The sequence below is a fragment of the Pseudonaja textilis genome, chromosome Z (assembly GCF_049901715.1).
Source record: "Pseudonaja textilis isolate UNSWEBS1 chromosome Z, rPseTex1.2, whole genome shotgun sequence".
Classification (NCBI taxonomy): Eukaryota; Metazoa; Chordata; class Lepidosauria; order Squamata; family Elapidae; genus Pseudonaja; species Pseudonaja textilis.
This window is the reverse complement of record NC_142008.1, coordinates 26,743,209-26,768,058: the sequence shown is the minus strand read 5'-3', so window position 1 is coordinate 26,768,058 and position 24,850 is coordinate 26,743,209. Positions and strand designations below refer to the sequence as shown.

The 24,850-nt window shown below is 38.9% G+C and overlaps 1 protein-coding gene across 1 annotated transcript in view; it reads left to right on the top strand.

Annotated features, from left to right (window-relative positions):
• Positions 1 to 24,850, top strand: part of CZH10orf67 (chromosome Z C10orf67 homolog) — a 104,000-nt gene that overhangs the window by 63,327 nt on the left and 15,823 nt on the right. Inside the window, exons 8-11 of the mRNA XM_087917583.1 lie at positions 767 to 825; positions 3,032 to 3,103; positions 12,582 to 12,647; positions 20,497 to 20,701. Of these exons, the coding sequence (XP_087773709.1) occupies positions 767 to 825; positions 3,032 to 3,103; positions 12,582 to 12,647; positions 20,497 to 20,701 (402 nt within the window). The remainder of the gene's footprint in view (positions 1 to 766; positions 826 to 3,031; positions 3,104 to 12,581; positions 12,648 to 20,496; positions 20,702 to 24,850) is intronic.

The window sequence follows — 24,850 nt, the reverse complement described above, 5'->3', positions numbered from 1 at the left end:
GAATATATGCTTATTTTCTGGTTTTTATTCTGGTAAAAAGAAGCTGTGTTATTTATGAATGTAAAAATGCTGAATATTTATAGAATAACAATTATTTCTACTTCTAACAAGATAACAATATTTATCCATTCCTGCTAAGCAATAAATGAAGAAATTTAGGAAAATGCTATTAATGTGATATATACATAAATGTATATACCCTAGGTTTTCTTCTCTTTGCTGCAATAGAAAATTAGAAATTTACAATCATAAGTCATTTCTGCTTCCTAGAAATTAAGAAGTTTTAGAGCAATTAAGTCCATATCAAAACCAGATTAAGAAATATATGAATAATAATGAAATGATGCACATATACAAAAACAAAATACAGAAATATGATACTATTGGATGGAAATATAAATCAGCACAAGGCCACATTTTTGCAGTTTTATCTTCTCTGATGACCATACCTCTCTCAATAACCACCTGCTAAAGCATTTAGTATCAGCTGTGACTAACGGCAGGAATGAATATTAATGAAAAGAAAAGGGTGTTCAGACACACTTGGCTCTTGAACTTATTTCTTAATCTTCCTCTCTCTGACCAGCCAGCTGAACAGCAGGCAGAATTCTGTGAAGGTCAAGGGCAGTTGTGAAGGTCACCAGTCTGCCCACTGCCTTCATCTGCCATGCACCCGGCTGACCGGCAGCACACAATATGAATCTATTCAAATAGCCATGTAATTTCATGGTGTGCTTTATCCCCGCCTTACCCTTGCTGCTTTCAGAGAATGAAATGAAACTTTTGCAGAGCAAAATGGAAAAAGATACGAAGACCATGGAAAAGGTACTGTATCCTTTACTTATTTGTGTCAGTAATTGATTAACTTGCACAATAGATACAGGAGTATAGGAATTCACACACAAAAAGGATTAAAAGATGATTACTACCATTCTTACTGTTCCTAGCTTGTTACCTTTCATAAATTGTTTTCAAAATGTAGGATTTCTATGGAAATATTGCACCCGAAAGTTAACCCTGTTTTAGATGCAGGGTGGAAAAGCAGACTGAAATACCAAATCATATAAAAGGAAAATAATATCATGTTTCTGATTTTCCAAGTTTGGTGCTATTCCATATAATAGCAATTTCATGTGGTTGAATTGTTGGAAAGAGATTGGAATTATACATTAGAGGAAGGGTCCCTAACCTCAGTCTGTGGCCCAGTACCAATCCATGGCCCATTGAGAACTAGGCCGTGCACATGGTAGAAAAGTGTGGGAAGCTCCATTTGCACAAGTGGCAGGTGTGCGCACGAAACCATCTCCTTCCCCTACTGTCAGGCCATTGCCAATCTGAGAGCTGAAAAGGTTGGGGACTGCTGCATTAGATAAATGTTATAAGTAGTCAAAGAATAGAGAAGTTAGTAAATAAAATTAAAACATGCTTTTTAAAACTTCCAAGTTGGTAACGGGCGAAAGGATATAAAGGTGTGTCCAAACCACAGCCTTTGGGCCACATGCGGCCTTGGATAGCTAGTAGTGCAGCTCCACAAGATCATAAACATTAATATTATTATGAAATTATATATACATTAACTATATTGTATATAGCCCAAGGCAATTCCTCTTCATTCAGTGCAGCCCAGGAAAGCCAAAAGGTTTGACACCCATGCTTTTTACCTTGGACATAGTGGTTTTTCTGAAAGTGGGGTTGAATTAAATGGCAGGAAATTGTTTTGATGATAGAAAAGTGAGGAAATTCATCCCTGTTGGATTTGTAGAGTTTAACAGTCATTTTGTTGAGGGAGGTTTATTTTGATAATTTCACTGCTAAAGGAACCGAGGAAAAAAAAAACAGACATATTTTAAGCCTCATCTTTAAAACAAGTATTTAAGAACATTTCAATGATGTTTGAGGATAAGGAAGGAAAATGGACAAGCAAACTTATATTTATGTTCTTTAGTATCTCAGGTAAGAATTTGTTCACATTAATGACTTCTTGAACCTTGATTGACTGTAAATATCATGGATAGAATTGTGTCCCTTTGTAAACGAAGGAGATATACAGTGTTATCACTAAAATTGGCCTCTTCCAAAACGTTCAGAGAGAGAGATTATGTTGTGGTTCGCCTGTAGAGACAGCAGCAGAATTGGACAGTGGAGAAGAACAGGGACCAGTCTGGGGAGGACTTGGACGAGGGTCCTGCGTCCGATACAGAGATGGGCCAGGACCATCTGGGAGTTATGTGCTGACTCCAGAGCTTCCAGAGTCTGACAGCAGTGAGGCAGTGGTAGCCTGTTCCCAGTGAGCGTGTGCGCAGAGCTGCCAGGAGCCAAGAGCAGCTAAAACAAAAGGGGCAACTCGGGATTAAGGCTTGAAGGTGATTGCCCCTCCCACAAGGCATAAAGGAAGTGCAAAGGTAGGAAAACCTTTGCAGGAAGCAACATCATTTGGTCTGATTGGTTTGGACTCTGAAAGCTCTATGGTGAATTTGTTCTCTGTTTGGTTTTAGAAAGACTAATTGGGACTAATTTAGTCATTGGCAGCACTTTAAGTAAGATAAGGTGCGTTCTTATCAGATGTCTCTCGAAAAACTTTGGCAAACATCACTGGGACTAATTATAACTGGTTAAGACTCATTCTGGGCTGTGAATTGGATTTTATGTGTGTTTGTTGGGTTCTCAGGAAGCTTTGGTCAGAACAGATTGTGTCATTCAAATTGTTATCATTCAGATCAATGCATGTATAATATAGAGCTAGATAAATTCAAGCAGCCAAAAAGCTTGGAAAATTCAATAAGAAATAGTATTTTCCATGGGAACTAAGTGATAAGAGTAGAGAATCACTTTTATCTGATTCTGACTAATAGCAGCTTCTGAAGAGCTGGAGAATTAAAAAGATTAATAGTCCAAGTTTCTTTTAATTTGTTAAATTTAATATACATAATTTTTCAACGCACATATTTGCAGACAACTTCCAAAACATCTAAAAAAAATTAAAAAAATACTTTCTCTAAAGCTCCATAACTGTTTTTTTTTTTTAAATTAGTTTACAAATGCTTATGACTTACTGAAGGCAGAACTTGAGAGAGAGAGAGAAAGAGTGCAAGCAAAAATTCAGGTAAGATTCTCTTCAAAATAATTAAACTATTATTATTTTTTTCCGGTCTACCTCTCCTAAGCCTGGAAAACAGACTGTTGCAATGATATCTGTACAAATGTTATGTTCAATATTTCACTCTTCAGATTTTCTCATTAACACTTATTAATTCAAAAATCATGTTTCAATTAGAATTCAAGACTAATTTTATGCCAGCAGGCCCCCATCATTTAATTAAATACTAATATTGCTGTATATTTGGGGAAAATGTGTATTGCCTTTGAAAACTGGAACTTTCAAAGCAACTTGTGTAGTCATGTCTATTGTGAAGTGTGTGTGTGTGTGTATATATATATATATATATGTTTTCTGAGGTTCTCGCGGGTATTTGTATGTGGATCTTTGGTTGTTCGGGTTTTCTCCCACGTAAGATTCGAAGTATCTAGGCAACGTTTCGATGAAGTCTCATTCATCATCTTCAGGCTTCTGTCTCCGGCTCTGTGCTTCTCAGAGTGATGTATAAATATTGCACCTCTACGGGGAGGAAACCCACCATCTGACCAGTACTTATGAAAAACTTGAAGTCCAAAGAGCCTCCATTTTATGTGACCTTGCATTCCTATGCAACTGCCGAGATCAAAATTTAATTCCCACATCACTCTGAGAAGCACAGAGCCGGAGACAGAAGCCTGAAGATGATGAATGAGACTTCATCGAAATGTTGCCTAGATACTTCGAATCTTACGTGGGAGAAAACCGAACAACTAAAGATCCATATATATATATATATATATATATATATATATATATATATATATATATATATATATATATATATATATATATATATGATTTCCTCAAGGCCCATGAAAGATATTATTTTGCATGTGTTTTATAGCAATACCACTTAAGACTTACATACCATTGACAATGCTTTACAGCCCTCTCCAAGCAGTTTACAGAGTCAGCATATTGCCCCCAACAATCTGGGTCCTGATCAATGGTGGGATTCAAAATGTTTTACTACCAGTTCTGTGGGTGTGGCTTGGTGGGCATGAAGGATATGGTAAAATCTCCATTCTGCAAAATCCCATTCCCTCCCCACCCTACTAACCTGCTTTCTAGCTCCATTCTCCTGTGCAGGGCAATAAAAGAAGACCCAGCCAATCAGCTGGGACTCAGGAGGTACAGAATAGATGAAGGTGGGGTCAGTCATTTGCCAGTTCTCCAAACTACTCAAAATTTCCGCTCTGGTTCTCTGAACTACTCAAAATTTCAGTTACCGGTTCTCCAGAACTGGTCAGAACCTGCTGAAAACCACCTCTGGTCCTCATTTTACTGACCTCATAAGGATGGAAGGCTGAGTCAACCTTGAGCAGTGAGGATCAAACCCCTGGCAGTCAGTAGAATTAGCTTGCAATACCGCATTCTAACCACTGCACCACCACAACTCTTATATGTTTTTCTGTTTTTTTCTGAACTATATCAAAATAAATGTGATCTCAGAAATATTTTTTAGATATTGAATGTCATAATTGTAAAAGTATAAATTGAAGTTTAAATAATATTTGAATGGAGAAAAACTAAAAGATATAAAGGTGTCATACTCCAATCAGTAACTACAGGGGAAAATTTGTTTAATGAGAAAAGATAATATGAAATTGAAACAGGCAGACAAAAATATAAATATAATGATTTGAAAGATATCGAAGCTTAGAAAAAGATATATAATTGAATTTAGAAAGGAATGAGAGTTAAAAACAAGGCTGAGAAAACTAAGGGAAGGGAAAAATCACTGAGAAAATGCTAAAATAGTAATAAGATAAAGAAATTTTTTTTATTTGGCTATAGAAATTACCTTCATCATTTACCATGACATAAATAAAAAATAATCTCTATAAAGTTTTCAGAATTTGCCTTTCTACCTCCAGTTCAGTATTGCTTAAAAAATTAATATTCCTGATTGTTCCAATTATGGTTTTTTTAATTCTATCTATCTCCTCTTACCTTATAATATTTTGATTTCATGTTGGCCAATGGCAACATGTTTTGTTACAGCAGGTTAAATATCATATTGTTTATAAAATACATTAAAAATCAAACACAACTTGATTCACTTTTTAAAAATTTGCCAAATAATGTAGCTCTTCAGAGTCTAAGCTGTTTTGAAGAGCAAAACAAACCTGTTAAATATTCACTTCCTGTTTGTAGTTACATTCTGTGCCTAGTTACAACTGATTTGTTTATTCTATTTTGTTAAGCTCAGAATTGTGTAGGTCCTTGAGTAGAAGATCAAACCTGGGGAGAACGATATTCTTTCATTATAAATCTGTAAAGAAAAAGAGGACAAGGATCTTCAGAGCTGTTGTAGCATAGAGGATTGATTGAAAGATACTCTGTTTATTCTATGTTTATTTTTATAAATGGCAATATGCTGCCATTTTGTTTTTAAGATAATCTATTCTTTCCAGAAAAATGAAGAGTTTTTAATATTGCATTATGGTAAACAATGTTGGGAACCAATGAACATTGGAATCATTGAACTGTGATTCCAGAAGCTCCAGCATGCATGGTTGAATGAGGAATGCTGGGAATTGCAATTTTGTAATAAGATAGGGCATTGGTACTTACCTGATATGCCTGTTCTCTGAGAGCTGTGAAGAGCATCCAGAAGTGGGAGGTGCTTCAGTCTCTTCAGGAAAGGCTGGGCTTAAAACTCCAGGACGCTCCTCCTCCATGGAACACCTCCTCAGCGTCCCTCAGTTTTGCGAAGACTGAGTGCCAAAGTCCGGGACTCATCACCTAATCTAGATCCCTGACCAGAACAGAACCCCACCAGATGGAAAGAAATGGGTGGGGCTGGATGCTCTTCACAGCTCACAGAGAATGGGCATATCAGGTAAGTACCAACGCCCTTTCTCTCATGAGCTGTTCAGAGCATCCAGAAGTGGGACATACCAAAGCTTGGCCTGTCCTTAGGGAGGGACTCCGTCTGGATCAAAATCCACTCCTAAACTCTATGGACCCTCTGCAGGACTCTTCTGCCAAATGAAGCGTCCGCTGAGGCGTAGACATCAATTTTACAATTTCTGACAAAGAGCAATGGTGAAGCCCAAGTCGCCGCTTTGCAGATTTTGTCTATGGAAGCCCGAGTGGCCCATGCCGCACTCCTTGTCGAGTGGGCTGTAATGCCCTTAGGAACTGAGATGGACTGGCATTCATAACTTTTAGCTATGGTGGCTCTCAACCATCTACCAATGGTCGTCAACGACACCCTGTGTCCTAAATTGGATGGGTTGAAGGATAGGAATAGAGCCTCAGATTTTTGAAATGCCACCGTGCGGTTTAGATAGATGCTTAATGCCCTTTGAACGTCAAGTCGATGCCATTGATGCTCCAGTCTATGAGATGGTTTTGGACAAAAATTTGGAAGCACCAACTCCTGTGCTCTGTGGAAGGCTGAATTTACTTTAGGGATGAACGACGGATCCAATCTGAGAACCACTCTGTCTGCATGAAACACGTACAGGTCCTTTCTCATTGGCAATGCTGCCAACTCGGAAATCCTCCTTGCTGATGTGATCGCAATTAAGAAGACCACCTTATATATCAGGAATTTGAGACTAGTGGTTCTTAAAGGCTCAAACGGGCCAGTTGTAAGTGTAGTTAACACCTTGTTGAGCTCCCAAGTGGGATAGCGGTGAATTACAGGAGGTCGTAAGTTTGCAGCACCCTTAAGAAAGCTGCGGATATGTGGATGGTGTGCTATGGAATGAAGGTCACCCCAGGATATCACCGAGGCTAAGGCTGCCACCTGTCTGCGTAAAGTATTTGGAGATAGGCCCCTGGTCAACCCCTCCTTTAAAAAGTCCAATAATTGTCCTATTGATGGGGCGGTTGGGTCAATCTTAGGCCACCAGCACCAGCGACAGAAAGCGGACCACATGGCCTCATATATACGATTTGTAGAGGACCATCTGGATGCTTGTATGGTGGCAATGGCCTCCTCTGAAATCTGTTGGGTCCTTAAACAGTTCCGCTCAACCTCCATACGGCTAGGCTGAGCCATTGTGGGTCCAGGTGAAGTACCGGCCCTTGCGAGAGGGAAACCCTCAACAGTGGAATTTTCCAAGGTTGTTCCCTTGACAGGTCCTGTAAGTCCGTGAACCACGATCACCTGGGCCAGTTCCTGGGTCAGTTCTGCTCATTCCTCCAATAACTTCTGGATCAACCTGGGTATTACAGGGAGTGGAGGAAATGCATATAGGAGTCCGGGAGGCCACTGACATCGCAGGGCGTTGACGGCTTCCGCCCCGAGTCAGGTACCTTGAAATATACTGGGGCAATTGGGCGTTGAGGGAGAGGGAAATAGATCGATCACCAGTTGCCCAAACCTCCACACTGCTTCCTGGAAGACAGACGGGTGTAGGCGCCACTCTTTCTCATCTCTCGTGGCCCTGCTGAGCCAGTCCGCTTGTGTGTTTAAGGCCCCTGCTATGTGCTCTGCCTTGAACGACAACAGATTGGCCTCAGCCCACTTGAACAATCTGGCCGTCTCCAGCATCAGAAGTTTGGAGTGGGTACCCCTGTCTGTGGGCCTTGGTTGTGATACTGTCTGTCAAGACCAGAACGTGGCGTGATTGGAAAAGGGCTAGAAAATTGCATAACGCCAGATGAACTGCTCACAGCTTCAACAGGTTGATGCTTTGTGATTGTTTGGAAATAGTCCAAATTCCCTGTGCAGTGTGGGATTGGAAGTGAGCTCCCCATCCTACCAGGCTGGCGTCGGTTGTGATCCTTGCCCTGCAAGGTTCCTTGAAAGGACACCCTTTATTTATTGTGTTTTCGGACTACCAGCGGAGCGATTGGAGAAAATTGTGCGGTACCTTTATCCGGACGTTGGAAGTGGCTTTCCGGATCGCTGGAAAGGTAACAGGAACCATTGCAGATCTCTAGAATGGAATCAAGCCCAAGGTACAATGGAAATACAAGAAATCAGTTTCCCTAACAGTTGAGACAGAACTGCCAGGGAAACCCTCTTTAAGGCTCTGATCTCTCTGGCCAAAGACTGGATACTATTCAACCTATCCTGAGAGAGAAAAAACTTGCCCTCCACAGTATCTATCACTGCCCCTAAATGAACTAACCTAGTTGAAGGGATCAAATGGCCTTTATCCCAATTTATGGAAAAGCCGTGACCTTGAAGGGTCTCCAAAGTAATCTTGGTATCCAAATTTGCTTGATGTCTGGAAGATGACAACATTAAAATATCATCTAGATAACATTGTAAGTGAATAGATTTGATCCTGAGGGAGGCAGCCAAAACCGCTAGGACCTTGGTAAAAGTCCTAGGGGCCGAAGCCAGACCAAATGGTACGACAATATATTTGTAGTGCTGATCTCAATAGCAAAATCTAAGGTATTTGTAGTGAGCAGGTCTAATTGGTATATGTAGATAAGCCTCTGTCAGATCTATAGAGGTCAGGACATCATTCTCTCTGATGCTGAGCAGAATCTGTTCAGATGTTTGAGGTCCAGAATTGCCCTCCAGCCCCCCGAACTTTTTGGGACCACAAACAATAGAGAGTAACAGCCTTGACCCCGTTGTTCAGATGGGACCTCTCTAATGGCTCGAATATGCAGAAGATGATTGATAGCCTCCGGCATCAACGCTCTCTTAATGGGTCTGTGGACCTAGGGCTCCTAATGAAAAAGTTCGGAGGAGAGGATTGAAACTCTAGCGCCAAACCAAACCTAACAGAGTCCCTGACCCACGCATCAGAGGTGGAGCTGTCCCATTGATCAGCAAATAATTTTAGCCGCCCTCCAATGGGAGTTGCTGTCAAGGACTCACTTGGGGCAATGAAAAAATTGGCCTCCGGTAGCTCTGGGGTTTCTTCTGTTCTGGTCTCCCTGCTGACCTCTGTTGGAAGATTCCGACCTATCTTGTCTAAATCTAGGTCTGTAGCCTGATGTTCTTTGCGATTTGAGAACGCATGGGCCTTGATAGTAGGGCCGAAAGGAACCCCTTCGAAACGACTGGGGCTTTCTGTTTTCAGACCTCTGAAAAAGAGGGGGAAGCACTTTTTTCTTGTTTCTATTCTCAATAAGGAGGGGCTCCAAGACACTGCCAAATAATTTATCCCCCAATATTGGGGCTGATGCCAGCTTGCATTTATGCTTGGTATTTGCCTGCCAATATCTGAGCCATAGCAGTCTCCGTGCTGATACGTAAGATGCTATGGCTCTAGATGAGAATTTGACTGCATTAAATGTGGCGCTGGCGTAGAATTCTGCTGCTGCAATAATCTTAGCAATGTCCTGGTGGGCTCTGACATTTGACACCGGCAATATATCCCTCAAGTGGAAGAGCAATCATAGGGAGGACCGTGTAAAAAAGGACACAGCTGTAGCTGCCCTAATGGCCCAAGCATCAGAAACATGTGCCCTACGGAGTGCCAACTCTGCTCTCTTTTCCTCCGGTCTCAGGGCTTCCTCGGCCTCATTGGGAAAGGTTGAAGAAGAGGCCAGTGCCACAATGGGCTCATCCACCTCCGGCGTTTTGAGAAACTTTGAAAACTCTGGTGCCAAATTATAATATTGTTTATCGTACCCTGTTGGGACTGGGTAGGGTGCTGCTGATGGCCATTGATTTTGTACTAATTCAGCAAACATACGAGGGACAGGAATAGTTTCTGCCTCATTAGCCAGTTGTGAGAATATTAGATCCTTGGATTCATCCTGAGACTCAGTTGACAATGGATGAGGGCTTGATGTGCCTAGTTTAGCGGTGTTCTTTGCTTTGAACAGAAAAGATTTAAAGAGGTGCAGACGAAAAAGGCCAGAAAAGGTAGGTTGGTCCAGAATGAGGCCTTTGTCATCTGACATTCCTCGTTCTAGTGGGTCAGCCTCTGACAACCCCAAGTCCATCTGATGGATCGACCCCACCTCCATGGGAATATCTTGGTCATCTAATTCTACCTCCTCCCAAAGACCCTGGGCTGGTATGTCAGGGATTTGGGGGAATACCCGAGTTTGATGATGTCCCATATGAGCAAAGGAGCGAGCAGACAGGGATCCCACTTCCGAAGTAGCCGAAAAGTGTCTGGTCCGGATGGATTGCTGAACTCCAGCTGCAATGCCCTTTTGTATGGCCATCTCCATCCATTGCCTCATTTCGATGGGAATAGTCTCAGGTAATCCCTCCTCCTTTCTTAAACCGGCAGCCATAGGGGTGAAGGTTCCCTCTGGGATTCTCCGGGCAGTGCTCATTGGAGGAGATATGCCTATGGGAGGCTGTCCAGAAATAGCCCATCTGGGCTGGGTGGATAAGTCCAAGGGCCCCAACAATGTACTTGGGCCCTGATCCGATTGTTGTGTCATAGCCATCTTGTCCGCCTCCCTGGCCCATTTCTGCCACTGCCTTTCCTAGGCTTGGTGACGTCTACGGGCATCCTTATCCGCCACCTTAGAGGCCTTTTTGGGGGCCACTGACTTATCTCGTGACTTATTCATCTTGGAGCGGAAGATGTTGTCACCTTCCATTGTGGAGGAGTGAATTTCATGTCTCTAACTTTATTTATTTATTTATTTATTTATTATTGTTATTATTATTATTATTATTATTATTATTATTATTATTATTATTATTATTATTTGTACTTAGGGGTGGTGCCTACCCCTGTGGTTGAAAGTAGGGCGCTTCTCCAGGAGTGTAAGTCTATATCTATATACAAACACACACATATATATACACATATGCCTATATCTATATGTAAGCCCATATATATGGGAAACAGTATCTAAGGGTCCCCAGCAAGGAAAACCCCCCAAGCAAGAAATATTCATGATCCCTGGTCCCCAACAAGGGAAGCCAGCTATACAGGTCCTGGATGGATCCTTTCTTGTCAAAAATGTCCCGCTGTTTGAAATGGCACTTGAGGCTTCGCTCCAATGTAACGATCCAAAAGCAACTGCGAGAGGGGGGGAAAAATCCTGTTTAAGGACTAGCCTGCTTATCCAATGCCATCAGGCTAAGAGAGAAATAATCCCAGGAAAGTGGAGTGGGAAAGTACTTGCCCCGGTCCCCAAGAAGGGAAACCAGTGGAGAATGGCACCTGTAATATTTAGGTGCAAACTTAAAGCCAGCCGTTCAAAAAGGCGGGAAGGCAGAAACTCCAATGTTAAATGCCTGAGCAGTTTAACGAGCCGCTGCTGCTGACTCTCCAGAATGTCAGACAAATGATCCTGTAAGGAGAAGTGAGCCGCGGCTGCAAGCGTTCCAGCAAGATCGCAAAGATAAGATGATCAGGGAATTAGGCTAATCGCCTGAAGCGGCCATCTCAGACTGCCTGCGAAATGGCAGGCTCCGCCAGTCACAAAGAGCTGCTCTCAACTGATCAGGATGATAACCTAATAGAGCCACAAGCCTTGAAATCGCCAGATTAATAGGGGGAAAAATTTGCAAGCTGAATTAAAACAAGAGCAAACCTGAATCGTGACTAGCTGAATCAGAAACAGTTCCAGTCAGGGAGTGCACAACCTCTTACCACGAAGGCTGAGCTAAAACTGGGGGATGCTGAGGAGGTGTCCCGTGGAGGAGGAGGAGCGTCCCAGAGTTTTAAGCCCAGCCTTTCCAAAAGAGACTGAAGCACCTCCCACTTCTGGATGCTCTGAACAGCTCATGGGAGAAAGTCATATTCCAGCTATAGACGATATCCAGTCTGCATTTTATGCAGCAGGGTTTTTTTTTTAGAAATTACTCCTCAATTCAAGTTGTAAAATCATTTAACTGCTCAAAATGAGATGTCTAATTGCTGTATAACACTATACAAAAAGAAAATAATGATTAAGCTATTTCTCCAACATTGCCTTTTGGATAGTAATTACTACATGGAAGAGTATTATAGTAAAAACTATCTCATAGAATTTTGAAGAATTGAGGATTATTTTAATAGGAAGGAGAATGAAAAGGAGGAATTATTTATCTGCCCTTGATTTTAAATATTCATTTTAATTTCCTTCAATCTGATATGTTTGCAATTTTTTCAGCTAGCAAGTTTAAAAGAGCTCAACTTACTGCAACAGAATCCTCAGAAATGTAATGAAAAATTAAAATAATTCATGGTAAAATAAGTTCACATTGATTAAAAATCATAAATAATAGTTTTATTATATAGATGTTGCTAATTTAGCAACATTTGCTAGAAACATTAACACAAGATGAATTAATTTGTGGCTTTAAAGAAATAAGATACTGAAATATGTCTTATAACATATCCATTGGTTAAATATTTGGGTAAAATACTTTTGTCCTTAATTCTTTATGTGCAAGAAAAGTCACACATGAGAACATAATTGTTTATATTGTAATATGGTTCTATAGATTAGTTTGATTGTAAATCAAAGAAAATAAAGATCTTCCTTCTAGTGCTAGAGGTTCCAGCATCACATTTGTTACTGCAATTATGTTCAATTCTATTTTATCTTTATTTTTAAGGAACTAAAAGAAGCTCAAGATGCTCTCTCAAAATTAAAAGAAACTGGAGCTCAGCCAATAGCAAAGGTAATTTAGTCTATTGACTGTGAATGTATATTATTTTATTGTAATGGTAGTCCTCAACTTATGACCACAAGTGAGATTAAAATTTCCATTGTAAGTAATTGCAGTTGTATGTCAAGTTAGATCCAATGTTACAACAATTTTAGATGATTGTTAAGCAAATCCCCTGGTTATTGAGTCATGCAAATCCTATTTCTTAAATGGGTTTTTTTTTTCAAGAAATCAGTAAAACAAAGGTCACAAATCATGACTAAGTAATTGTAGGACACTATTGTTAAGTAGAAGCCAGTCTTCAAGTACCCAAAATGTGATCACATGACCATGGGAGGGATACATTGGTTGTAAGTGCATGGTATTCAAAAAATTTTACTACTGGTTCTGTGGGCGTGGCAGGGGAAGGATACTGTAAAATTTCCAGTCAGAAGTGGTATTTGCTGGTTCTCCGAACTATTCAAAATTCTGCTACCAGTTCTCCATATTCTTAAATGGAAGTTATATGTTGGATATAAATAATAAACTATTTATAAACTGAGGAAAACAATGGGATCAAAGGAACCACATGCTTTATAATTTGTTAAAAAATAACTAGAAAACCCCCTGAAAGCAGAGCATCGAAGCTGTTCGCTAAGGATTGAGCATGATGATTGAAGATGATGGGAAATGAAGTCTCTCAAAGCATGCCTTGCTCCATATTTTGTTTTCAGTTGCGTCTCAAAAAATGAGTAAATTTAAAAGTTCAGATTATATAGTTTGGCACCTGAAACTCTAGCAAGACTTCATAAAACACTTTGTGCAATGGCCGTGTTTTAAACAAAATTTGGTATTTTAAAAAACCAAAAATTTGCAACTATCACTTTATTACAAAATCTTGTTGTTTATGGTTCTTTAACATTTTTTTCATGCAGCATGTTCCATTATATGGATGAGTCAGCAGGTGCTTTAAATAATGAAGGATTGTTTTTGTATTCCTTCCTAAAGATATTCTTAATATGGAGTTTGATAAAACGGTGTTTGACTAAAGGCTACTGTTATCCTATATCTTTCTCAAACTTCAAATAAAGGCACACAGCAAGCAAGTGCTCAGAAGTTAATGTCTAAATCCATGTATAACTCACCTGCTCCTTTGATGCACCTCCTCCATTGGCTGCAAGAGGAATTTGCTTTCCTTTATTAATCAAACCTATATTTGTAAAAGTGTGACATGTAGTGGGAAAGTCACACATGCTGAGATTAGCTGGACTGGAAAGCAGTCACCAAAAGAAAGGAGAGAAATATGATCAGTTAATTATAATGTGGTAAATAGTTCTGAAATATCTGTGATTTGTTTTTAGATAAAAAAGTAATGTATTATCAAGATGTTTGTGTTTGCTACTTTTAAGAGGGTAACTCAGTAACTAATATATCAGTGTCATTATTCCGTTAAACATGCATTTCTAGTAAATCATTTTGTAGCATCAACTAAGAGTTACAGCTCTAGGCTCCGACTTAAGAGAAGGTGCACTTTGCATTGAGTTTGACGTGGTTTAAATCCATTATGAATGGACTTTTTGGACTTAAGATTGGGAGGGGAATGCCTTGACCTGGGACTGAAATAACTTATTTTAAATTTGGAAAAATTTATTATTAATACAGCAAACCTAGAAAGAATCAAGAATACAAACCTACAAAGAATAGTCAAATGAATTTCTTTCTATAAAAACATCATTTTTCTTTGAAAGACATACCTTTTAAAGGTAGGAATAATACTTTTTTTCCAGTCCATCTTCCTCATTTACTTCATTTTAATTCATTGTATGAGAATCCAGTATTTGGAAGTCAGCTCTTCAAAGATCATTTTGAATCCCAGGAAATGACTGCATGTTTCCAGTCTTATCATAGAAAAATACATTTAAAAAATCAAGAGACAGTAAGGAGCTATGGGCAGAGATGAAACAAATAATGATTCGCCCTATCTGACAAACTTAAAGCCAAAAAGTCTAAACCCAGGATTTTCTGAGTCACCATTGTTGCAGGAAGACAAACATTAATATTAGGAAAAAAGTATGAATTGATGAGATGAAATGAGAGATGCTACACTTTATACCTCAAGGCCTTTGCAGTTTTGTCTGGTGTGCCAATTGTGCCCCTCCTGAATGGAGGTCTAGTTTATAATCATTCATACCTTAGCCACTTTTCATTTGGATAACTGTCATATATGGGGCATCCTGAAAAGATAATCTAGAAGCTACAAATGGTCCAGAATGTGGCTTGTGCATAGTGATGGTGCTCGTAGATTTGCCCATGTAACACCTCTGTTGCGTGAATTGCACTAGCTCCCATTTTCCTTACAGGTGTAATTCAAGGTGCTGATTTGAAAGCCTTATATGGCACAGGGTCAGTTATGTGAGGTACTGCCCCTCCTTAAGGCCATTTATCTATCCTACCAAGTCAAATACGATGGGCACACTTCTAGTCCCTTCTCTTAAACATTGCCGTCTTATGGGATCTGGAAAATGTACTTTTTCCATGGCACTCCTTTCCTATGGAACATCTTTCCCCCATCCTTCCCTCACAGCCTTTTGAAAAGTACTTAAGACCTGACTTTTTTCCCCAAATGCAAAGATAGGGTGAGTCTGATGGAACTGCATGTGAAAATGTACTTGGTGCCAGATTATAAAGTTGGTGGTTTTAATAGATATATACTTTAATAGATTAATGTTATATTGATGATGCTTTTGGGAATCACACATAGTTTGATATAAATTGGACAGTTAGATAAGTGCTTTAAACCAGCAAATAAATAGTTTTTCCTCTTTAACAAAGCAATAATCCCCAAATCCACTGTCCCATCACAACCCACACCAAGCATCTATTAAACATTGCTAAAACTATCAGATGTAGAATGCAAAAATCGAAAAGGCCAATAAATGGGACCAAAAACATAGAAAACTAACTCTTTGCTGTCTTCTATTAGCAGTCCTAATTTTTGCAGTACAGCTTTTTATGTGAGAAGATTAGTAAACAGAATTATCTGGTTACTTTGGGCTGTTATTCAAAGGTATACTGGAAACTGTACAATGAAGTTCGTGCAGCAGCATAAGAGAAAATAGAATATAATTGTGGTTAAACATATGTATGCTTTGTTCAATATTTGTCTTCTAACACAGATTTAGTGAAGTAGCTGGAATTATGGGTAGATACAGTAGTGGGCACCTGTCAGGATTTCAAAAGGTTCCTTACACCTTATATTTGTATATATCTGAGTAGTATTTGTACAAGAAAAAATATTTTGTATTAAAAAATAAAAAGCAAATTAAGTTTAATATGTTTTAATCAGCACAAGTTCTTGAGTTGCCTGATGCTTATGCATATGTACAATTGTGTAATACATTTGTTTAGCTGTGAACCAGTGCAAGTCAATCAGGAAGCCCAGTTGTTGAACAATTCTTCACAAAGGGAAACTATTTTATTAATTGATTTATTATGTGCAATCGAATTGGTATTCACTCTCAACAGACCTATTCCAGGATGATTTCTCCTCAAATTAGGCCCTTCAGATCTTCCCACAGTGGACCCATTACTGCTGCAATCAAATCTATCCACCTTGATGCTGGCCATCCCTTCTCTATCCTACTACGTATATTTCCCAGCTTTGTTTGTTTGTTTATATGTAACTCACCTCTATTGTTTCTATAAAAAAAAAATTCAAGGTGGCAAACATATCCAATGCACATTCCTCCTGCCATTTTCCCCACAGCAACAATCCTATGAGGTGAGTTGGGCTGAGAGAAAGTGACTCACCCAGCGGTCACCCAGCGGCTTTTAGCGGCTTTTTCTAGCCTGATTCTTAGCCATTAGACCAAACTGGCTTTCAATAGAGACTTCTCAAGAGAACTCAGTCTTCACATGATATACCCAAAGTATGATCCTTTAAGCCTCATCATTTGGACCATAAATGAAAACTCCAGACTGATTTGTTCTATATTTGTTTATTTCTTGGCTATCTCTTCTCAGCAGTTTCTCCAACATCAAAGTTCAAAAGCATCAATATCCTACTTCTTTAAAGTCCAACTTTCCTCCATATAGAATTATAAAGAAAACCACTGACTCTTTGGTTTTGGTCTTTGTAAGTATAGGTGCATTGTAACATTTAAATATATTTTCTTGATTGCTTATCCTACCAAGTGCTACTCTGTGACAATATATTGGAATTTTGCTGTTGATAGTCAACACTAAAAGGCCAAATTTTTACATTTATTCAAGAAAAACCAAAGACGCAGGTATAGAACAGATGGTACCTGGTTCAACAGCAGTAATTTTGAGAGAGATCTAGAGGTCCTAGTGGACAAGCAGTGTGCTGCAGCTGCCAAAAAAACCAATGCAATCCTAAGCGGCATTAACAGAAGAATGATATCAAGATCACTTTATGTTGCACTGGTGAGATATCATACATGGAATGCTGAATCCAGCTTTGGTCAGCACAAAAAAGATGTTAAGACTCTAGAAAGAGTGCAGAGAAGAGCAATAAAGATGATTAGAGGACTCACAGCTAAACCATATAATGAAGAGTTACAGGAACTGAGAATGTCAAGTCTAATGAGAGAAGGAGCAGAGATGAGATTTTAGCATTACCCAAAATCAGACCAGACTCAGAAAGGTATTTAAAGGCTAGTGCTCCTCCAGACAAGCACGATCCAAAGTGCACTGAAGATGACTCCTCAAACGGGGATGAAATGTTTATAACTAAATCACCATGTTCGGAGCTCAAATCAACAACATAGCTACCAATCCAAGCTACTAATATACAAAGACATTTCATAGAGCAATATATTGTGTTTCATCTTGCAGTTTTAAAGCCACACTAATTTTCCAGTTCAGTTTCCTTCTTATATATTCATCATATAGATTGAAAAAAAATTAAGGGAGAATATAAAGCCTTGTCTCTCTGTTTGCCAACCTGGAGCAATCTATTTGGCCATATTGTGAAAGGCAGGAATCCAGGCTGTGATTTCCTATCTAGTCTTTAGGTTTCACACAAGGATATATGATGTTCTGGGATTGCCATTTTCTTAAGCACTCTCCATAGGTTGACATAATTGATGCAGTTAAAGACTTTTCTATAATCAATGGACGTACAAATTTCTTTTTAATATCCTTTGGTTTTCTCAATTATCCAGCACAGATCAGTTATAATGATTCTTGTTCCTTGAACCTTTCTAAAGCAAATATGAACATCTCTTTCTATGTAGCTTTCTAACCTACATAATCCTAAAAACTATTTTGCTAACATGTGAAAATTACAATTCGATCTAATAGAGATTGAATACTCTGTAGCTCTCCTCTTTTGTTGGCCACTGTATTCTCCAAATTTCTTGTTTTGTTAGAATCTTTCTGGGGCTTCTTCTGTTGCTTCATATTTGTATAGATTTTTCCATCAATTTTGTTACCAACTTCCAACTGGTAATGACCAGAATGTTGGTTCAACATCACCTTCTTGTACTGGAGGCTCATGTGATTAGCAGGTATTTTTTTAAGTTATCTTAGATGCTGATATCTCTACTATAAAGAATTTCAGTACAGGTAGTCCTCAATTTGCAACCATTCATTTAGTGACCAAAATTGCAACAGCACTGAAAAAAGTGACTTATGATGATTTTTTTACACTTAGCAACAGTTGCAGCTTGGCATGGTCACATAATTAAAATGTGGATGCTTGGCCACTCACATGTTTTCAGTTGATGCGTTGCGGGTCCCAGTGCCAGGATGAATCAGCTGACGACCTGAACCCAGGCAGACTGTCTGGGCGGGCTCCTCTTGATGGCAAAGATGACAGCGACACAAAGGTTTCTTTTGGTGAGAGGAAGCCCAGATAGTACTACGCACCTCTCTTTTATTGTGCAGCAAGCAGGGAGGGGGGGGTTAGGTTACACATGAGGTTAGACAGGAATAGGGAATATTGCCATATATGGCTAATCCTTATGCTATAGCCAACTCAGGTTTTACACGTTGCTGTTCCTATAGTGTCGCCCTATATGTGTATTGGGTTTTCTGAGTACGTGACTTCCTACTGATGTGTCATGATATTGCAACATTCAATGGCTGCACTGTCCTGGGCTCATATTATCACCTTTTGCAACCTTCCAACAAGCTAAGTCAATGAGGGAAGGCAGGTTCACTTAACAACCATGTGATTCACTTAACAACTATGGCAAGAAAGGTTGCAGAATAGGGCAAAACTCACTTAACATTGCCTTGCTTAGCAATGGAAATTTTGGATTCGATTGTGGTCGTTAAGTCAAGCACCTCTTGTATATTCCATCCATCTTTGTTTCATATTCTTTGAACCACTTACTATCCCATTCTTTGACAGCAATCACAATATAATACAGCAATACATCATTTCTATTTGCTAAGGATGCTTCTCAGATTGCCTAGGATGCAGAAGCATTTTTATATAACCTTTCAGTTCAAATCTGACCAAGCTCAAGGTTGACTCAGCCTTCCACCCTTCCAAGATGGGTAAAATGAGGGTTGTTGGGGGCAATATGCGACTGTGTAAGAGGGCTGTTGTTGTATCCATAGAACTGACTGCAGTCCCCACTCAGGTCCACAGTTTTGGCGGGAGCGCCGATCGCTCCCATTGGCTAGTGCCATTTGACAGCCGGCTATAAAAAGAGCTGTCAAATGGCATCAGCTGTTGCCGCCAGCTGATCTGCCTTGTTAGCCTAGGCAGCCGCGGCAACCCTTTATTCGCTGAATAAAGCTTTCTAAATGAACACTCTGAGTCTGCCTCATATCTCCGCTGCTCTACAACAGCTGTAAAGCACCATGAAGCAGTATATAAGTATAAGTGCTATTGCTATTACTATTGCTATTATTCTAGAGGTTAGTACCTCATTTGACCACATTTAACTTCCTAATTGTTTGTATATTTTAAACTTCCTAATTGTATATTACATAGCTGATTGGCACCAGACAAGAAACTTTGCAGGTATACTGAGAATTAAAGACACCAGCATAGAAATTTAGAGTAATTTCTTTTAAAACCCAGAATGCTTTCTTTAACAAACCTTGATTTTAAAAATTCAGCTTTCTTTAACAAATCTTGATTTTAAAAATTCAATCTGTGGAAGACCATTGCTCTGATTTAAAGGTAATACACATGACTGAAAATACTATACAACAGCAACAAAATTATGTTGACATATTTAATAGTTTAGGGCAGAAATCACAAACTTTTCCCCCACTAAGGGGCCATATTCATTTCAATTGTTGCTTTGTTTTCCAAAGACTGCAGAGAGCATCCTGTGTATAAACCTCATCTCATCTCAAATGCAGAGGGATATCATAGGCACTTAACAGATCAGATTTGTCCTGTGGAGTGTAGATTAAAAATAGTTTTGCCCATTGTGTTCCTCCTCCCACATTAGTTTCCTTATCTTACTTGCCTTTTTCATCCCAGCTGTGCATTAGCTATTTATTGCTGTTTTTAAATCTGATTTTGTTACTTTTATAATGCTATGACTGGACTAGACAGCTCCATTACCTTTTAAATTGCCATTCAGCCTTTCAAAGCTTGTTATTATTGTGTTTTGTTCATTTTTCTAATATTTATACCCCTAAACCCCAAGAAGCAGAAATCTGAAAGACTTTCTCTGAAACAGACCATCAAAGGATGAACAAAGATGAGAGCAGGTGAGTGTCCCGTGGGAGGATATTTGAGGTGCTAAACAAGATCCACTCCTCTCCCCACATGCAAATACAACTAGCCAAGCTTTGAAATGAGATTTCTATCAGGGCTTAATGTCTGAGAGCTATCTTACAAAAAAAGCTTCATGTCTTAAATGGAAGGATTATTAATTGTATTTTATAGAAAGCCTCCGATCTGGAAGAAAAAATGAAAAAGGGAAGAAAAAAAAGCTTGAAAGGGAAAACTAGCAAAGAAACAGCCAGTAAAGAGCCAGCTCTTAAACCAGCAACCACCAAAGGTGCAGCCCTCGAAGATGCAGCTCTCAAAGAAGCAGCCACCAAAGAAGCAGCCACCAAAGGAGATGGGACAAGTGAAATTTTGGATGAGGTATTGAGTTACTTTTCTAAACTAAGACAACCTGATCCCCAAATCCAGGGGTGGGATTCTACCAGTTCAGACCAGTTCAGACAAACCGGATGTTAAATTGGCATCTAGTTCACCAAACCAGTATTTGAAGTGACTGGCTAACCCTGCCCTTCCCAGGAGTCTCATTTTCTGTGCAGGTAAGTGCAGGGTCTGCGTGGAGGCTCTAAGAGGGGGGAGAACGGCCCTCATGAAAGTACCAGGAAACGGGCCTGTTTCTGGCTTCTGGAGTGCCTCCAGAGCCCAGGGAGGCCATTTTCACCCTCTCAGAGGCACAAGGAAAGTCTCCAGACCCTTGGAAAGGCAAAAAACAGCCCTCCCAAAAGTACCAGAAGTCTGGAAACGGGCCTGTTTCCTGCTTCTTTTTTAAAAAATTTAAAATTTTATTAATGAACAGCAAACAGAAAAAACATTTAAAAACAATGAATGTGGTGCATACATAACAAAAAAATACAAATTTACATATATACATAAATATTAATCATTGCTGACACAGTTACTCCTTTCTTTTTTAAACCAGTGGTAAAACTTCTCCCAAATTTTGTAGTAGTCAGATTCCATCTTATCTTTTAATTCTTGAGCTATTCTATCCATTTCAGTGCACCATCAATTTCCATCTCTTCTGGCATAGCATTTCCTTTCCATCTTTGGGTAAGTGCTAGTCTCATGGCAGTGGTGACATGAACTATTAGATACACTATCTCTTTATTATATTTCCCCACATTGATTCCCAATAGAAAAATTTCAGGTCTGAACTCTATTTTAATTTTACACATCTCTTCTAACCAGTTTCTAATTTTCAGCCAATATATTTGAACTTTTTCATATTTCCACCATACATGGTAATATATTCCAATTTCTTTATTGCATTTCCAGCATTTAGGGGATAATTTCGGGTACATTTTTGCTAATTTTGATGATGGGATATGCCATCGGTAAAACATTTTTAGTAAATTTTCTTTTTATGATGCCGCCAAGGTAATTTTCCTATTCCTATCCCATAAAATTTGCCAATCTTCCAAATTTATACCGTATCCAAAATCTTTCATCCAGGCCAACATCGTTTCTTGCATCTTTTCCTCTTCCAATTTACATTCCAGCAATACTTTGTAAATGTTTTAAATCAATTTCTCATCCATTCCTAATAATATTTTATTTAATTCTGTTTTCCGTTTACTAATACCCCATTCTTTCATATCTTTATTATACCTTGATTGTAATTGTAAATAGGCCTACCATTCTATCTCAAATCCCAAATCTTTCAGCTCCTGTCTTTTTTTTTAACTCTCCCTTCTCATCTAATATGTCCTCATATGTAATGACCTGTCCTCGTCGCAATAAATGTGGGTACATTAACGCTTCTAATGTAGTTAGCCAAGTTGGTATTTCAATGTAAAGTTGACATTTAGTTTTATTCCATGCACTTAGTAGGGTCTGCCTAATTTTATGCCTTTGAAAATAACCATGAATTTGATGTTTGTCCTGCCACAAAAGGCATGCCTCCCTGCCTGTAGATTATATCCTTCTAATGTTAATATTCTTTTGTTTTTGACACTTATCCGATCTTTAACCCAGGTCAGAATGGCCACTCTGTAGTATATTTCCCAATCCGGTGGGCCAAATCCTCCTCTTTCAATAGCGTCCTGCAACAATTTCAGTCTAATTCTGGGCTTTTTTCCCTGCCATATAAATTTTGATACTAGCTTATCCAATTGATTAAAGATTTTTTTTCTAATTTTACTGGATCGTTTTGGAATAAAAACAATAATTTTGGTAATATGTTCATTTTTATGGATGCAATTCTCCCCATAAGAGAAAGTCTTAGATTGCTCCATTCCCTAAGGTCTTCAGTTGTTTTTTTTTATTAGTGGGGTATAATTGTCCTCTTTAAGAGTTATGCATTTTGCCAAAATTACAATTTCCAAACATTTAATTTTATTTGTCGTCTGAATGTCCATTATCGTTGTTAAATTTTCTTTTTGAACATTTGTCATATTTTGGTAAGTATTTTAGTTTTTTCCTTGTTAATTTTTAGCCCCACTACTTCACCAAATTCCTCTAATTGCTCTATCAATTTTGGTCCCGAATTTTGCGGATCTTCTAAAATAAAAACCAAATCATCAGCGAATTCTTTTCTAATTATTCTTGTTAGTACCTCAAAATAGTCAAAATAAATAATAATGGTGATAATGGACATCCCTGCCTCGTTCCTTTTTGTATTTCAAATTTATTTGTTGTATGGTCATTTATCAATATCCTAGCTTGTTGGTTACCGTATATTGCTGATACTACATTTAGGAATTTTTGCCCAAAATCCATGTACTTAATTTGTTGCAGAACGAAACTCCATTTTACATTGTCAAAGGCCTTCTTAGCATCCAGGAATAATAATGCTACCTGTTCTCCACTATGATCTTCATAATACTCTATGATGTCTAAAATTGTCCTAATATTATTGCTAAGATGTCTATGTGGAAGGAAGCCATTTTGGTCTATGTGTATAAATTTATTTAGTATTTTCTTGAATCTTTTGGCCATTATAGTTACAAAAATTTTATAGTCCACATTTAATAGAGATATTAGCCTATAATTTCCTATCTTTGTTTGATCGTGTTTTTTTTCTTTTGGAATAATCATAATCATTGCTTCCTTCCACGAGTTCAGAATTTTTGCCTTATCCAGGACCTCATTAAATAAGTTAAGTAATCTGTCGCGTAATATTTCTTGTTGGGTTTTGTATAATTCGGCAAAGAGTGCATCTGGACCAGCCGCCTGGTTATTTTTTTGTTTATTTATTGCCCAGGTCACTTCTTCAAAGTTTATACTTCTATTCAGTAAGCTTTTTTCTTCTTCTGATATTCTTGGAAGATTCACTTTCTTGAAATATTTTATCACTTTTATCACTGTTATGAATTCTTCTTCTTATATAAATCCTCATATAATTCTGTTTCTGGCTTCTGGAGGCCCTCAAGATCTCATGGGAGGCTGTTTTCACCCTTCCAGAGGCCCAAGGGAAGCCTCCGGACCACTGAGAAGGCGAAAAACAGTGTTACCAGAAGTATCAGAAGTCCAGAAGTGGGCCTGTTTCTGGCTTCTGGAGGGCCTCCAGAGCCCAGGGGAGGCCATTTTTGCCCTCCCAGAGGCCCGAGGGAAGCCTTTGGACCCTTGGGAAAGCAAAAAACAGCCCTCTGAAAATTCCGGCAGGCCATGCCCACCATGGCCATGCCCACCCGGCAACTGGGCAGTGAACCAGTTGGTGGGAATTTTTTAATCCCACCCCTGCCCAAATCATATCTTCATCCTCAGCTGCAGCATTGTCCTCATAACTTTTCTCAAAGACCTTCGTAACAAAAGGGGAAAAAGAAGAGGGAGCAAGGAATTTCCTGTTTTTCCTTGGGTTTATCCTGACAGGTGGCACATTTCATGCTACATTCCTCATTAGGTAGTAGCTTGAGAAAACTACTCTAGAGAAGATGCATCTTTTCTTTGGACAAAAACCAAAAAGTGAGATTAGGCTAAGATTTATTGGTTTCTTAAGGATGTATTGATCAATTTAATATGTCACAACATGCAGAAGCTCTGTAATCATGTTTGTTTGTTTCATTTATCGGTCATCCATTTTACCTCATGCTCTGTCTTTTCAGTAACTTTTCCCTCCTTATCACAGTTTTCAGTTAATCACAGTTTCCCATTATGTCAACTACCAAACTACTTTTCAGTATAGAAATAAGCCAGAATTAGAAATTCTTTTAGTCAGATATTGGTAACTGTAATGCCCTGCTTGGACATAACTGAAGTTTTGTTGGATAATTACTGAGAACAAAGGAAAAAATGGACAGAATAACAATGAAGAATATATTTAATTCGATCAATTACGCTAAGCTCTTTCTGTCTCTTCAAACCAGGACAGCAAATGAACAAAAATATAACTCTTTTTAAATTAGACTTCAAAATACTGGTCACTGTACCAGTAGACTGTGGGTAGGAGAGCTAATGGCTACAACTTTAACCAGACCAGTTAGCATAGCCAGAGACTGTGAAGGTTGGAAGCATTGTTATCCACCAGGGAAGCAGGGCCTAATAACAAAAGCAGTATTGCATCTATGAGATGTAA